The 18,068-nt window shown below is 41.0% G+C and overlaps 1 protein-coding gene across 14 annotated transcripts in view; it reads right to left on the reverse strand.

Annotated features, from left to right (window-relative positions):
• Positions 1-11,603: 11,603 nt before the first annotated feature.
• The window catches only part of LOC124116072 (mucin-5AC-like), a 28,880-nt gene continuing 22,415 nt past the window's right edge, over positions 11,604-18,068 (reverse strand). For all 14 annotated transcript variants that reach the window (XM_048401675.1, XM_046477275.2, XM_048401673.1 and 11 more), the window contains 5 exons: positions 17,172-17,797; positions 15,848-16,034; positions 14,923-15,008; positions 13,754-13,966; positions 11,604-13,194 (listed from right to left, as the gene is read on the reverse strand). In XM_048401675.1, coding sequence (XP_048257632.1) covers positions 12,961-13,194; positions 13,754-13,966; positions 14,923-15,008; positions 15,848-16,034; positions 17,172-17,797 — 1,346 coding nt within the window. In that variant the 3' untranslated portion in view covers positions 11,604-12,960. The remainder of the gene's footprint in view (positions 13,195-13,753; positions 13,967-14,922; positions 15,009-15,847; positions 16,035-17,171; positions 17,798-18,068) is intronic.

The following is an 18,068-nucleotide window of genomic DNA, read 5'->3' on the forward strand; positions in this document are numbered from 1 at the left end:
ACGTGTGCAATCTTGTTTATCACACAATGTGTAGGTCACATGGTGGCAGCTGTTGGTTATGGTGATGGTATAACTGATTATCATAGGATAACACAATGTTGTTCACGTAACCCCTATGGTGTTGTGGTCATGTAAGAAATATTCTGGCATGACTAAGGATTACAAAACCCAATCTTGAGACAATCACTGCAATAACACCACTGTTAGTAAACACAGCAACACCTGAAGGTTAGGACTTCATTAACAGGCACCCAACACAGATGCTGACCTTCCCAACCTCATCATCAACAATACTATCCATAGCTTTAATGCTCTTACTGATTTTAGGTTAATACGCCACATTGATTAGTTAAAAGCCCTGCTCCACATGTTGTGTAACATTTGATGTGCGTAGCAGGACTTTTAACTTTACTCACCGACAAATGAAACGCGATTACCATACATGTTGGTTAATATATGAAGAATTACTCATATTCAAGAGATATTAGATTGGTTTGATGCACAAACGAACATTCTGGTATGTTGTGTGAACCGACGCTTATGAATGCATCACATGTGATGTCAGAGAGCCATGACTCAAGATCACCATTTGTCTCATGCAGGATTAGCTTGTAAAGTTGGGAAATCACATGCAGCTTATAAAGACACTCTGTGGTAACAGTTGACTGATTGTTAGTTTTGTCGTTAATTGGTACACATTTGAAACATCTCTTCTTAAAGTACTTCTCCATATGTTTCTATAGTTCGCGTTTCTTTTGGCAGTGAGTATATATATTGATTCACAGACGCAAACCTGTACAACATGTTCCTGTGTCATGAGAGGGTGAGATTTGAAGTTGAATTATGTCCTGAATACCTTCTAAATAAACATTTCATTCCAAAAGAGGGTTGTCAGCCTGTGTACAGACAGGAGCCTTCAGACAGTTTTATGCCAAGATGTCTTCCCAGTAGTACCAAATATGCAGGAACCAAACAATTCATATCACAGGGGGTCATACACATAGCTAGTGACACGGGTGGCCCAATCATCTAAGGCACCGCGATTCGTTCTGCAGAGATGTGTCCCTTGGACACGCCAGAAACCTATGATTGTGGGTTCGAATCCCGGTTCGCCCTGATTATGTTTCTAGGTTTGTCAGCACCATGCCCATGCTTGTGGGTTTCACCGAAGTGGTAAACGTCTGAGACCTCATCACTTTCCTCCCACATTAAGCTGACACGCCATGAAATAACTGGAATACTGTTAAATGCGGCGTTAAACCCAACTCACTCATTCACTCTAGTTTGTGGTCTGCTTCCTTCATAGTTTGTTTTGGAGAGAGGCAAACATTCATCAGAAATGTATCAGTATTAGATCCATGTGAGATTAATAACAAATATTACAAGATGATATATATGTGAATGTGTGGATATTTGATGATATATATGTGAATGTGTGGATCCTTGAAGATATAAATCTGAATGTGTGGATACTTGATATATATGTGAATGTGTTGATCCTTGATATATATGTGAATGTGTGGGTACTTGATGATATATATGTGAATGTGTTGATCCTTGATATATATGTGAATGTGTGGGTACTTGATGATATAAATGTGAATGTGTGGATTCTTGATATATATGTGAATGTGTTGATCCTTGATATATATGTGAATGTGTGGGTACTTGATGATATAAATGTGAATGTGTGGATCCTTGATATATATGTGAATGTATGGGTACTTGATGATATAAATGTGAATGTATGGATACTTGATGATATATATGTGAATGTGTGGATCCTTGATATATATGTGAATGTGTGGATACTTGATATATATGTGAATGTGTTGATCCTTGATATATATGTGAATGTATGGGTACTTGATGATATATATGTGAATGTGTGGATACTTGATGATATAAATGTGAATGTGTGGATACTTGATATATATGTGAATGTGTGGATACTTGATGATATATATGTGAATGTGTGGATCCTTGATATATATGTGAATGTGTGGATACTTGATGATATATATGTGAATGTGTGGATACTTGATGATATATATGTGAATGTGTGGATCCTTGATATATATGTGAATGTGTGGATACTTGATGATATAAATGTGAATGTGTTGATACTTGATGATATATATGTGCATGTGTGGATACTTGATGATATAAATGTGAATGTGTGGATACTTGATGATATATGTGTGAATGTGTGGATCCTTGATATATATGTGAATGTGTGGGTACTTGATGATATATATGTGAATGTGTGGATACTTGATGATATATGTGAATGTGTGGGTACTTGATGATATAATGTGAATGTGTGGATCCTTGATGATATAAATGTGAATGTGTGGATACTTGATGATATAAATGTGAATGTGTGGATACTTGATGATATATATGTGCATGTGTGGATACTTAATGATATATATGTGAATGTGTGGATACTTGATGATATAAATGTGAATGTGTGGATACTTGATGATATAAATGTGAATGTGTGGATACTTGATGATATAAATGTGAATGTGTGGATCCTTGATATATATGTGAATGTGTGGATACTTGATGATATAAATGTGAATGTGTGGATACTTGATGATATAAATGTGAATGTGTGGATACTTGATGATATATATGTGAATGTGTGGGTACTTGATATATATGTGAATGTGTGGATACTTGATATATATGTGAATGTGTGGATACTTGATGATATAAATGTGAATGTGTGGATACTTGATGATATAAATGTGAATGTGTGGATACTTGATGATATATATGTGAATGTGTGGATACTTGATATATATGTGGATCCTTGATATATATGTGAATGTGTGGATACTTGATGATATATATGTGAATGTGTGGATACTTGATATATATGTGAATGTGTGGATTCTTGATGATATATATGTGAATGTGTGGATACTTGATGATATATATGTGAATGTGTGGATACTTGATGATATATATGTGAATGTGTTGATAATTCATATATATGTCAAGCAATTTGTGAGTAAAAGCTCAAGGATCTCTGTATGTGTCAAGGAAAATGTGTGTACCTGTGTGATGAATGTGGAGATGAGGACAGGAAATACTTCACTCCTGGTCAAATCTTCTTCAAACACTGACACCAAAACACCACTTACAGGCCTGCCATTTTTATCCCCTAAAGTAGATGTACATGTTACATTGAAGTGTATTTGTATATAAGTTGGATTAAATCATTTTGTGGCATTGAATTACTTGGCTTACACATCCACAAATATTTTGAAACCTGTCTCTTTTCTTTCCCCTGAAAATAAAAAATGTCATAATGGGTAGGGAACCTTTGACATTTTCAGGGTTTTTTTTTGTTGTTGTTTTTTTCCACACAACCTAAAAGTACTTTTAAGAAAATACTTTTAACAAACTTGTTTTATACTTATTTTATTTCAACTACCACACATTCAGTGTGTGTTTTTTAACAAATATTTAAATCGAGGCCTGTGTTTTGTACTGAAACTTTGTGAAAGTGCCATTATCCAGAACAATGACAATAATTTGTTTGTTTGATTATATTTTGACAAACAAGATTTTGTTAAACAAGGGGAGATATTTCTGTGTTTTGTGTGGTGATTATAGTTTGGCCCTGTGTGGAAGCGCTCATGGTGGATGTTGTGAGGTTGACAGGTGTAATGTGTGAACATTGCCAAAAGTTATTGTGTTGAATTGGAATCAAAGGACATCTGAATATTTTACAATCACTTCTGTTCCTTGTTTTTGGTGATTTAATTGACAAATAGTTGGACAGAGTTCGATAAAAAAATTTTTATTAGATTGTTGATCTTTTTTATGAATGCATTTTATTAATCTAATGCCAGATGCCCGACATACAGTTGTGCACATTGCACCAGCAGGGCTGTCACTCGGTATTCATCAGGGGGCAGGGGTGGCCCCCACTCAGTGGTTTAAAGGACCACAATTAGCAGTTTAGAGTTGCCTCCCTCAGGCATGTCAGATTCAGGATTACGGGTTCAGTTCCAGAGTCACACAGATCATGATTCTTGAATTCTCAGCGTCATACCTGTGTCTTTAGGTTTTACTTTAGTGGTAAACATCGAAGACTTTCATCTCTTCGTGCTCTCTTCCCACATTACACAGATATTTCCTGAAAAACTGAGATACCGTATTCGACGTAATAAGCGCCCCGCTCTAATAAGCGCCCACAGCTTTATTTGCTAATATATTGGCTAGTGAACAATCCCAATTAGCACCCCTTCCGATTGATCAATGTTCACAAGAGTTATTTATTCGCGTACAGTACGCACTCGTGTGTTATATGCACCCTTAATTATGGGCAATTACATTCTAGAAAAATATATCTGTCGTACATAATCATTTCAGGCTGTCAGCATAAACCACGAAATTTATCTTTCAACTCTGCTTTTTTCACCAAAATAATATTCTTATAAGAGCCCCCTATTTCTAATTTTGAGAGTGCCCTGGGCACTTTTTACATCAAATGAGAGACCATATGATAGATGGTCTCTAGTCAAATACGGTATCGGAAATACTACAGAAAACTGCATTTAATACACCTACCTCACTCACTCACAACATGACTTGGATAGTGCCACCCCACTTTTCTTTCAAAATTATTAACTGCAATCTTGTTATTATGGTGATGTTGTTTCAGTATTTGAGTAAAAGTAAAGTGTTCTTTTCCTCAATTCTTTTACTTACAGGAAGTACAAAGTTACTGATTTTCTAGTTGCTGTCTGAGATAGTGTTCTCAGTTCACTTTATCACCATTATTAATTTCTGTCGTTTCAGTTTTGTTTTTTGAAATAAAGTCATTTCCATTAAGTTGTTTCAGGTGCTATGAAAGTTTTTTTTATGAATAATTGTGTATTTCATTTACAAAATCAATTCATGTTGTAGATCTAGTCAATCATTGTGACATCATTGACCTCATAGACATGTTTCATATTCTTGTAAATAAACAAGCAATAACTGAAAATAGTTGTGTTTTCTGTGGTAGCGTTCCGAGTTACATTTTGGCTGGACTAACGAGTCTATGCATAGCCCAATCAAAATTGCGAAATGAACTGGACATCCGGTTCGTAAACAACATGGGTTTCAACATGCAGATTTCTATCGACTGCAGGATTTGCAAAGCATGTGTACCGTCAACTGGGCGTCGACATATTTTGCAAATCTTTTCATGTTTTTAATCAATGTGCTCAGGTGATTTGATGCATTGCGCAGGGTAAGACCTGTTTTGGTACAAGATAGATCTTGATTATCTCTGGGATCGTCTTTAGTTGGTGCCGCCATTTTGTTTGAAGCAAATGCAAGAGATATGATAGATGATTGGTCAATAGAAGGGACATAACTCGTAATAGTCACCCGTGGCTGCAGCCCAGAAATTCCAGCCTAGTTCGGTAAGGGTGTAAACTGGACTTTTATACTCAGTTAACTCCCTTGCTTCAGGAAGATGGGTTAAGGGATCAGGGTTAATTTTTTTAGAATTGATGGGCAGGACCTATGATTGTGTTATGAGGCAACAGAGTGGATCAGATGGCAAGGCTTGATGACTTGATTGAGAAAGTATCATCATACCCCAACTGTATGGGTCTTTGCTGACAATATAATTATTTACAAGATGCTGGAATATTGTCTAGACTTGCCAAAAGTTACAGACTTGCATGGCTGCATTGGATATATTTGTTGCAGGGTCTGTATGACAGACTAGGGATATTGAGTGGAGTGTTGAAACACAACCACACACATATATAACAAATGACTGGTCCCGCAAGGGCATAGGACATGGCCCATAATTTCAGTATTGGGTCTTCCAGACTTTGGGTGTTGCTCGATGGTTTCCTGGCAACGCCTGACTGAGAAATGTCTGGACCAGACTAAATGGGTTTTGTTCCTGAGCAAGCATTTACCGACAACAGCCCTGTAAAGAATCCGAGCCTAATTTCCCTTTCACGTTCAAGTGAACCTGTGCGTGTTGGTATCCAAGTCTGTTTTGCTGGAGACCGCCTCCGTGGTCTAATGGTAGAGCGTCCGCCCGGAGAGCGGAAGGTCCGGTGTTCGATCCCCAGCCGCGTAATACCAAAAAGACGTTAAAAAATTGTACTCGTTGTTACCCTGTCTGGCGCTCGGCATTAAGGGGCTAAAACAAGGACTGGTCGGCTCGGAGTCAGTATACTGTGTCTGAGTGAGGTATTCATTTTAAACTGCGGCATGGTATCTCAGTGGGCTAGCACTATAAATCGACATCAGTCCGGAAAAGTACAAGCACACACACACACACACACACACACACACACACACACACGTGCATGCACGTCGCTATAAAGTTGCAATAATCTTGGACGCGACGTTAAACCCCATTTCACCTCCCCTGTTTTGCTGGTTGTGCACTTTCTTATGAATGTAGGTCGTATGGAGATTTCTGTAGTCCATTTCATAATTAGAGTCGGTGTGGTAGCCTAGTGAATGGAATATTGCTATAAGTGGCATGAAACCATACTCAGTCATTTACGTGAATTATGTGAACTCAACAACGAGAGTGAGTGGGTTAATATTTCATGTCCTGGAGACGATCAGATTACTTATTAAAAGCTGCACAGTAAAACACTTCAGGTGAATATCAAACTCACTATAAAACATACAAGATTGATAACAAATCTCAATACAAGTACATGAACTATACCCCTGACAGAAACTTCACACACTGCTATATAATTTCATATAAATAGCCATTTTTTTTCTAAAAACGTACCCTGTGTTAATTTCCTGACATGTTTCGTTTATGTTTATTAAGTGACCTACTCGTATTGATAACAAAACGAAATCGATGACTTAATATGGCTTTAACTGTTCTATGCACATTTGACTACCCTCTAAGTTGTTTTCTCTTCTTTGAATAATATATGACCCAGTACTTGCTCCGGTCTGGTAAAACAACTTTTGCGCAGGTATCGCTATCTAAGAGATTTTTCACAATGGAGCGACATCAGGATCGACAGTCTCGCAGCAGATCTCCTCCTTGTTGATCGTCCGTTACAAGATCGCTATGCTCCTCCGCGGGATCGACATCAGGTTCGACATCGATACCAATTTCCATTGGAGAACGCCTGTTTCGCAAGAAGTTATATCATACTTTTTCGACAGTAAAAAAAGAGATCCTCACTCCCTTTAATATATACACAAAGAAAAAGGTTAAGCACACCCTAATATATTTCATTATTGTTTGGTCCCAATGTGTGTAACAGACTACTAACAGTCATGAAAGATATAATTACGGGAAGAATTATGTTTACTCGAGATGATGTAATCAGTCATGCGTGACGAAAGCTCACGTGCCATGCATGGTATGCCCGTGCAGCATGCTACCCTCGAGTATCTCTAAAAGTAGTACATCCAAACGTTAAAATTGCTTACTTAAACTGTTATTCCAAATCCAGTTATTATCAAACGCCACAAGATGGCAAATAATCGGCATGCATAACGCAGGAATGTCTTGTAATGCCATTGGTCGGAATTTGGGGTATCATCACACTGTCGTAAGCCGTTTAGTCGAGAAACATGCTCAGATCGGTGATGTACAGGACCGTCCCAGATCCGGAAGACCTCCTGTGACGACACATCGCGAAGACAGGGACCTTCTTCGTCTCATACGCCGAGAACACTTTTTAACAAGTACTCGTCTGAAACAGCCATGGTTGCCCAATCGTCGTTTCAGCACCAGAACCGTCAGGAACCGGCTGAAAGCAGAAGGATTAAGGGCTGGACGAGTCAAAAAGCGTCCCTTGTTGAGAGATTGCCACAAAGCTGCTCGTTTAGCGTGGTGTATTGCGCGACAGAACTGGAATCTGAGAACTTGGAGAGGGATCCACTGGTCAGACGAAAGTCGCTATCTGCTCCACGTCACTGATGGAAGAACGAGAGTCTGGAGGCACCGGAACACGGCCTACTCTCCCAGGAACATTAAACCGACTGTTGCATACGGCGGGGGCTCGGTAATGGTTTGGGGGTGAATTTATCATGATTGCAGGTTGGATTTGGTCACCATAAGGGGCAACTTAACAGGGGCTCAGTACATCCGTGACGTTTTGAGGCCAGTCGTCGTTCCTCATTTTGACAACCACCCTCTTGCTACTCGACCTCAGTACATGGATGACAATGCCAGGCCTCATCGTTCGTGTGCAGTCGTGGATTACATGGAGGCATGACTGGAGGCATGATACGTAGGGTGGAATGCGTCGTCCGGGCACGTGGCGGTTATCCCCGCTACTGATCTGTTTCACGTGTCATGTCAAGTAGAGACTTTAAGGAACATTTTCACATGAGACATCAAACCTAACTCGTTTACTTAATCCTGCAGCTCCATACATTTTAGGTATTGTCTTGGGTCAAAAACAGTACCTGTGTTACCATGATGTTTTTGTCAGTAAATTTCAATTACAACTCACCAATATTTTTATTATTTGTTGTCAAATGTTTGTTCTATTCGATGACGTTGGTATCGCCCAGCTCCTGTGGTCGGTCATCCCATGCCATGATTTTTGCCATTTGTCATGGTTCAGAAATAGGTGTGTGCTTAACTTTTTTCTTTGTGTATATGTGACTGTCGTAACTAGTGCTAGTTGTTTGTTCGTAACTATAATCGCACGTTAGGTGCAAGACACTGACAGGCGTTCGAAGTCACCCTCCACAGATGCAGGACTTGGACCATCAGCTACTGACAAACCGAAAGAGCTACTTAAAGGACAGTTTGATAGACTATTTCAGCAGTCAATCACCCCAAGCCAACTACCATGGCGTCGTTATCTTCGGAAAACGATTCAGTCTCTGATAGGGTTCTTCTTCTTTTTCTCCCGCCATAACTACGACCGCGCCCCGTCCACGTCCACTTTATGACGGCGGTCTGTAATTAATCGAGTCCGGACCGGACAATCCAGTGATTGACATCATGAGAATTGATCTACGCTTTCGGATAAGGTGACATACATCAGCCAAGTCAGCGAGCTATGTCGTTGGTCGCTTCTAGAAACAGCATAAAACCATACTCGCTCCCCGACTCCCATCATACACCGATGCATCACCTGGGTCGGATCATTATTGGTCAAGGTCGGAAATATTACACCTCTCAAGATAGCCTTTGTCGAGGGACTGAGGATCGACTGGACCGTGCGCCGAATTTCTACTAGTGCGATCGACAGATTTGACGATTTTCGTCATTTTCAGACTTAATTACATGCATCAAATATCACGTAGATCAACTGGCTAATGCACCGATTCCGTCACGGATGGCACACGTGATATCGATGGCGTTCAAAATGCAGTTTGGGAAACACAGCCACACTCCCGTATGGTCTCAATCACCCTACCTTGTACCATCATTCTACCTGGGAATTATATGATCAGCCTCGGCCTATAAGATGCAGCTTCGATTTTTACAGTATTTTTCTACGACTGTTCCTGCAGACATACGATTGCAAGACCAATAAACGTAATGTGACGCTGTTCCCATTACTATGGAAACTGTTCCTAAATTTGAAAAGAATGCATGCAGTAGTTTCTAAGTTATAGGTCGCACAAATGTTTCATATGTAAAAACATTCTAAGAATATTTTTTTTAAAATAGCGGTTTTTTTTCCGAAAATCCAAATGTTGGAATCACGCAAAAATGTCGGAAGGGCGGACGGACGGAATTCCTTGGTATAACTATATACCCCCGCCCTTATAGATTTGGGTGTATAATAACTTTTGTAAGAATCCGCTACGCGGATTCATACAGTTTGCACATTGGTTTTTCGATTCATACCTCAATGAACCGAAAAAAATACACAGTCAATCCTTAAAATGAACGACACAATTTGACGTTCATACGTTTTTCACGAGACCGTGTTCTTGAAATGACGTAATCACTGACGGACTACTTCCACATTCCTGGGGAAACCCCTGGGAATTCCCTAGCACGAAAACATGCATAAGCGTTCTTTCTGATCATTTAGAACCTTTATTCTTGGTCTCAGCGTTTCAGTATACTTTGAGAAATGTCAGAGAGCGTGACTGCATGATTGTTCACGAATATCCTCGCTACGGCCCATCCTAATGAACAAACGAAGAAATGCACACCAAACTAGGCCTATCGTAGTATCGACTCGATCCGTGCCTAGGCTGACATTGACCGTCTCCAGCAATCTATGAATTTACCTTTGTGTCTGTTTGACGCATCTTTATTCACCTTTCAATGATCGGCCAGTTGATCAATGATGACTAACACATGTAACCGCCACAGGTTCATTAACAACTTCGGAAATCTCTCCCGTCACGTTTATCGTGTCGGCCATTTTGACGTCTTGTACTTGATGTAAATGTATTACGACGCGTTGTCATTGTGACTGACTTACTGAGGTAGTTCTTTACAGACCTTTCTCATCTAATGGGGATATGATATGAACACATGTGCTGCGTAAGATGTTTCTGAAGAGCAAGTTGTGCATCCATACGCCCATGTCGCCTCTCTTTTTGAGGAACTATTTTACTCCGCGATATAGCTGGTTGTTGTATGGCTGTCAGTGTAAACATGAAGTCACACGTACTAAATAAAATTGTGTTTAGATCTTGGCCTTCATCCTTTGAGGTAAGAAATTGTGATAAAAAAATTATAAGAATTGGCCTTCACTTTGTGTGACTTCATTGGAGTATGAACCTTCATAGAGTGAGGGCCAAACTGTATGAACGTCGGAGCTTGCGACAAAATGAAGGTCAATTCTTAATTATTCCCGCACAAGCCAGGTGACGTCATGAATCGGTTGATCAGGCTCGGTGACCCGGTGATTGCATGTCATTGCATGCCGTCGGCGTTGGTGATGCCCATAATATCAACCACTGGTTTGTCTGCTTAGACTCTGATTAATTACGGGCTATTATGATTAGCTGGATTATCAACAACAAACAAATAAACAAATACAGGCTGATCACAATGATTGTGTAATGTGTAATCACATTTTGTCGAAACCAGAGGGAAACTTGAGGTGCTGCATGCTGCACACTGTGGATAGCTGTGGTACTGGGATGTGTGTGTGTGTGTGTGTGTGTGTGTGTGTGTGTGTGTGAGAGAGAGTTTTTTGTGTGTGAGTTTTTTGTGTGTTTTTTGTTGTTGTTTTTGTTTGTTTTGGGTTGGGTTTTTTGTTGTTGTTTTTTTGTTTTTTTTTGTTTTTTTTGGGGGGGGGGTTCTTGCAGGGTTTTTTTAAAAGTCAGGCTCGTAGATTTAAATAGGCTGATACATATTCCCAACAACCTCCCTTCACCCCGCAAGAAAACAATTGGCCCGTCCATCAGGCGTGCCATAAAACTTTGATCGTGGATTCAACAAGCAATTTCACCACGTCATACATTCATGCAACACAATGACAACGAAAATAGTCCGGGTCAGAATTTAGCCTGCATGTCATCGAATCCCAATTGTGCGAGGATCGATGCTCATGATATCAATCACTGGATTAACCTGTCCAGTCTCCATTACAGACCGCCATCATATATAGCTGGAACATTTCTGAGTGCGACAAACAAACAACGAAAAGCCCAAATAATGAACGCACTACTTTATTTACAGCAGTCTTAAAAGCTCATGTGTGACATGTTACAAACGAAATACACATTAATATGTTACAGGATGATATATATTTTAACTAGTGCTATAGTGCAGACAAGAATGATTATGATATTAAATGTCAGAATGACCAGAGATATCTCTTTTTGAAGCATGCATACAAACAAGCTTAAATATATATATATCTATATATCTATATATTTATAAAACAATCCATAATCTTTCAAACATCGCTAGGCATTTAATATATGATAATTTAAAATGAAACGAATGGTGAATATATACATAATGCTGAGATGAACGGCATTTCTGCCCGTGACTTCGGTTATACATAAATATTACAATGAAGACATTAAGTTGATTTGTGAATTCCACAATAATAATCTGCAGCCTGCTGTTTCCTTACGAAATCGAGATTATATTTAGAAGAGTGTGTTTCCGTATTGTAAAAAGCATATAGTAATAAAAATTGTATTGTGTCAGCCTTGGGAGAGCAAAGTACATATTTATTGTTCGTTATACAATACTCACCGCCAAAAGAAACATATTGAGAAGATGTTTCTCTGTACCAATTAATGACAAAACTAACAATCAGTTAAGTGTTCCACAGTGTCTTTATTCCTATCGCGATGGCTGCACGTGATTTCCAAACTTTACACGCGAATCTGTATGAGACAAATAGTGCATGGCGAGTCATGGATCTATGACGTCACATGAGCGTCGTTTCATATAACAAACTAGCATGTTCGTTTGTGCAGAGACCATATATTGGCTTATGGTCTCTGGTTTGTGCATCAAACCACACTAATCTCTTAGTACAGTAATGCTGTCTACTGATGACGTCATGAACCAATTTTGCATTGTTTAAAAAAAATAAAATCATATTAATATGACACAATTCATGAGGTCTTGAGCCAATCAAATGTCAACTTTCTAAAACGAGTTTCATTACCACCTCGATTCGGAAATTATTATCTTAGCAGAGGAAGAGTGCAACATGTCACCGACAGTGCACTTTTTCTACTCAGATGCCATGGCGCGCAGAAACGACAGTATATGTAAAATACCGATAACAATTTAATAGTTTAATATTTTTGCATTCGGAATTCCCCATTTATATTTATTTACGAGATACAGAAGTCCGACCTGCTTGTCTGAATGTTTCGCTCTTTCGTACGGAGAATTTAGAAGCCTCGTCACTGATTGGCTGATCAAAAGTGTCCCCAGATCTTCCTCAGAGGTATCGTTTTTGAGTAAATGATTGTCAATGATCATATTGTGTAGAAAGTCAACTGTTTTCGCCCTGAATGCTGGATTTCTCATTGCACTAATTCCTATAACTGCGTATCTTCTGACTTCAGTGCTACCTCGAACTGAGTTTCTGGTGCTTGGTCTATCGGTATGACCCAACCCTTGTCATCGTCGAGGGGGACGGAATGCTGGGGGTGGGAGCCATTGACGGTGAGTGACGTCTCGGTCACGACCGCCTCGTCTTTCATCATTTCAGAGTCAGGTACTGGGTTCTCTAGCCCTTGATGCTCCTTGGTTTCCTTCAACTTGGCCCGCTCCTAGGGGAGATAACTCTACCGTTAGACATTGTTTAAACGACTCGGGTACAAATCTCTAGATATTACTGGAGGTACTAATCTCTATACAGCGTTTTTAACAAGATCCTCCCCGGTCACCAAGGGAACACTAAGCATGGGCCGTGCCTGTTTTGTGAATCGAACCCAGGCCGCCCCCCTGAACCTTGGAACACAACCCACATTCCTACTGCCCATGCATACTGCATAGGTCAGTAAAAAGATGATGTTATGCAAGTGGGTGCATACAGATCATATATTTGGTTTTAACATATCTGATTATACAAAAAAGTCACAAAGTCTCACAAAGTGTAAAACCTACACTGCATTGTAACATTATATAATAATTCTATCCCGTTTGAGCTAGTTAACTTCACTTCAAACAAAAGAAGGAGTATACACAAAAGCAAAACAGATAAATGAACAAGCACTCGAGTGAGTGAATAATGTTTTACGACACAGCCACAAGAGAGAGAGAGAGAGAGAGAGGGGGGGGGGGGGGGGGAGGAGAGGGGGGGGGGGGAGGAGAGGGGGGAGAGCTCACCACGTCCTTAGTCCTGTCCCATTTCCTATGGTGGTGGAAGAAGCGGAGGTAAACGATGCCGAAGATCAGGATGAGGAAGCACACCGTTACCATGACAATGATGGCGATGAATAGAGGTAGCTTGTCATAGAACAGCGAGTAGCTGCGCCTAGACTTTGGAGGTGGCGTGGTGGGCTGTTCTCCATATCTGTAGAAGTCCTGCATCTTCCCCAACTGGAACCAGAGTCATCTCGTTACACAGCAAAACCAATACAGTCAACAGTTAGAAATGAAACAGGCATAAACGAAATTGGTTCATTGTTAGTTCTCTGCGTCCTGTAAATAATAGATGGAGGCTGACCATTTGTTTGGTATTTGTTTAACGCCGCACTCAGCAATATCCCAGCTATATGACTGTAAATAATCGAGTCTGGACCAGACTATCTAGTGATTGACAACATGAGCATCGATCCACGCAATTGGGATACGATGACATGCATTAACCAAGTCAGCGAGCCTGACCACCCGATCCCGTTAGTCGCCTCTTACGACAAGCATAGTCGCCTTTTGCGGCAAGCATGGGTTGCTGAAGACCTATTCTACCCCGGATCTTCTCAGGTTGACTGACTATTTGATATTCTAGGGTTCTATTCTATCTTATCTGAACACAAATGACTCAGAAAATTGTTGAAAAAAAATAAATTTGCCGGCCACAAAAATGACATTGTTGCAAGATTTCTTTTTTCAAATTAAAAAAATCAGGCTCATAGTTTTAAATAATAATTATCTGGTTTTACAGCTGCAGCTGAAAAAATCTCATCTCAATACAAAATCCAAGCCAGGGCCCAGAATATCAAATGTAGGTCCTAACATTACTGGCCATTATACATGCTTGGCAGATTCCTCTTGTTTGCAGGGGCGGTCGGGTAGCCTAGTGGTTAAAGCGTTCGCTCGTCACGCCGAAGACCCGGGTTCGATTCCCGACATGGGTACAATGTGTGAAGCCCATTTCTGGTGTCCCCCGCCGTGATATTGCTGGAATATTGCTAAAAGCGGCGTAAAATAAAACTCAAGTTGTTTGTATTTCTGCATTAGACCAAAGTTGGTTAAACTGTAGCTCGTGCTGTTGTGATTGAAATTCGAGGTCATAGATGTGGATACACTTTTCTTTGGACATACTGTATACTTACATTACGCGTACACTGTTGAGTGTTCAGTCTGTTCTCTTTCTGGAGATATTTCAGCATGTTGATGAGATCCCGGGCTGTCATTACAACTGCAACATCGTGAAGCGGATACAGTGTAACACAGTGTTTGTTTGTTTGTTTGCTCTCTAACGGTGCACTCAACAATATTACAGTTATATAATGGCAGTCTGTAAATAATCGAGTCTGGATCAGACAATCCAGGGGTATTGTGAGCAACGATCCCTGCCGTCGGGGTACAATGACACGACCAGGCCATTCAACCTGACCACGCTATCCAAGTCGCCTTGAGCGACCAGTATAGGTTGCTAGGGACCGCTTCTAACCTGAAATCCCAACCGGTTTCCAGTTTTGTCACCCCTCAAGACCAGTAATATGGTGATGGGGGCACATTCTTCCCATGGTCCACACGGGGCACCAGAGTTAGAAGCAAGAAGCAAGATGCAAGAAGCAAGAAGCAAGAAGCAAGAATTGACTTCCAGTTGACAGACTTCTTTTAAAATGCATTACAGTGTTTTGGATCAAGTGGCATCACTCATGACTACATTAATAATATTATTCTTGGCCGAGGGGGCACGGGTGGCCCAGTCGCCTAAGGCGCCGCGATTCGCTGTGCAGAGTTGCGTCCCTTGGGCACGCCAGAAACCTATGATTGTGGGTTCGAATCCCGGTTCGCCCCGATTATGTTTCTAGGTTTGTCAGCACCATACCCGTGCTCGTGGGTTTCACCAAAGTGGTAAACGTCTGAGACCTGCATCACCTCGGTCTTTCCTCCCACATTAAGCTGACACGCCGTGATATAACTGGAATACTGTTAAAAGCGGCGTTAAACCCAACTCACTCACTATTCTTGGCCGAACATCAAATGGGCGGACTCTGATTACTCTCAGGATATAGCCTCTATACACACCTCTCCCCACTGATTCGTCGAGCACAACTCTCAGTACTACGGTCGTTGTCGTCGAGGACGTATCCACTGTCATCACGTTGACATCGCCGGCATTGAAGGTGTGTGCAATATTTCGTCCCGTCTCGTCATAGGTGTTCAGTAGCTCCGACATGCACTTCTTGGCACTTGCAGTATAATTTACGTTAGTCTGGAACAAAGTTAAATAAAAATGCTTTCATGGAGATGGAACCTCTACCACTGTTCATTTCAATAAGACCGCCTCCGTGAGCGTCTGCCCGGAGATAGTAAGGCCGGGGGTTCGATCCCTGGCTCCGTCATACCAAAAGACGTTAGGAAATAGTACTTGTTGTTTCCCTGCCTGGCGATCGGTATTAAGCGGCTAAAATAAAAAGTTGTCGGCTCGGAATCCGTATGCTGTGTCTCAGTGGGGTATTCATGTTAAACTGCGGCATAATGTCTAAGTCTAATGTCTAGATAAGGTATATAAGTTAAATATACGTTAAATCCCATTACACCTCATTGCAATAACATTCTCTAATTTCAGTTCATCAGACATGATATTTGAAGTTGAGTTTAATATTCAAGTATATATTTCCAAGCATATATTATGTTTGTATTTGTCTTTTGGCCATCACTTGATTGTCTTGTTGCTTACACACCGCCGTTGCAAGGCAGGAGTACTGCTTTGGGCGTCAGGCAACAATTCGTAAACTGGTGCCATGACTGATTTTCAGCGATCCATTCATATGTATTTCACGCCCAAAGGATAATCAAGACTGGTTATTCTCGGGCGTTGACCTTATATATTTAAATAACATGCCATCTTATGGTAAAACATATCCCCAAAACCATTGGTTACGCTGTCAACTGGGAACGATATATCGTGTGTTTAACATGGTGAAAACTGCTTGCTCACAGAATTGTACAGCATTGGTACAGAAGTCCGAAATCGGACACAAAAACGGGCAATTCGATCCACAGTGTTTGTTGTTTAACGCCGCACTTATATGACGGTTGTCTGTAAATAATCGAGACAATTCAGTGATTGACATAGTGAGCATCGATGTACGTAATTTGGATACGATGCCAAGCATCAACCAAGTCAACGAGCCTGACCACCCGATCCCGTCAGTCGCCGCTTGCAACAAGCATGTTTTGCTGAAGACCAATTCTCGGAATCCTCACGGGACGACCCTCTCGTGGTCAGCCTCGTCGCAGAGCCTGAAAACCCAGGGTCATCATAGGACCAGCAGGGGGGTGTTTGGGACCTGTTCTAACCTTTGTCCAAATGGGGGTAATCCCTCTGGGAGATGATGCTACTTACGTCAGTTGCAAACTCGAGCACAATCCGCCCATCAACTGAACCTGGAGGGGATGTGCTAGTTGCTTTGGTAGAACCAGCCTCAGTGGTGAAGACTGCGGACTCGGTGGAGGAAGAACCGGGAGATCTAGAGGAAGAACCTTCTGTCGAATGAACGGGTGACGTTGACTGTGTGGCTGAAGATGATGAAGCTGTAGACGCCATAGTTGAGGACGAAGAAGCCGCTGATGTAGAGCTGATACTGGATGTCGTTTCCTGATTAGTGGATCTGTCCACGTGACCCCCTGCAGCTGCAGCTGTACTCGAGGAAGAAAAGGAGGAAGAAAAACCCGTTGTCTGAACCAGAGCGGCTTCAGTCGTTCTGGCAGTGCTGCTGGTATCACCATCAGTGGATGTGGTATCAGTTCTGGGAACATTATCGGTATAACCAGACATTCCGCCAGTGCTGCCTGTCGTCGAGTAGTCACCACTTGTCGTCACTGACGCTGTAGGCGAGGGACCAGGAGATGTAGACTCCTCTGTAGTGACCGAGTCATCATTTGGGGTAAGTGCTGTGGTAAACGGAAAAAGACCCCGTAACACCGTCGTATCTGCTGACGGCGAAGACGGCGTCGTTGTTTCCTCAGCTTCTGTAACAGTAAAGAAGGGTCGATACAGGTTAACAGTGTATTAACTGTATTTGAAGAAGATATCATAAAATAACACATATCACTGACAAACCTATCTTGGCGTATAATAATTTACCCTTTTTAATTACTATTACAACAATAGATTTCATGGTCTAAACAGATATAGAAGCAAAAGTAGATCTCTTGAAAGTATGTTGATATCATGGTTAAATAGAAAAACCTGTAACCCTGTAGCTCCGTTAGTTAATCACGCGACCCTGAAGAGTTCCCT

The sequence above is a fragment of the Haliotis rufescens genome, unplaced genomic scaffold (genome assembly GCF_023055435.1).
Source record: "Haliotis rufescens isolate VD_foot unplaced genomic scaffold, xgHalRufe1.0.p SCAF_23, whole genome shotgun sequence".
NCBI lineage: Eukaryota > Metazoa > Mollusca > Gastropoda > Lepetellida > Haliotidae > Haliotis > Haliotis rufescens.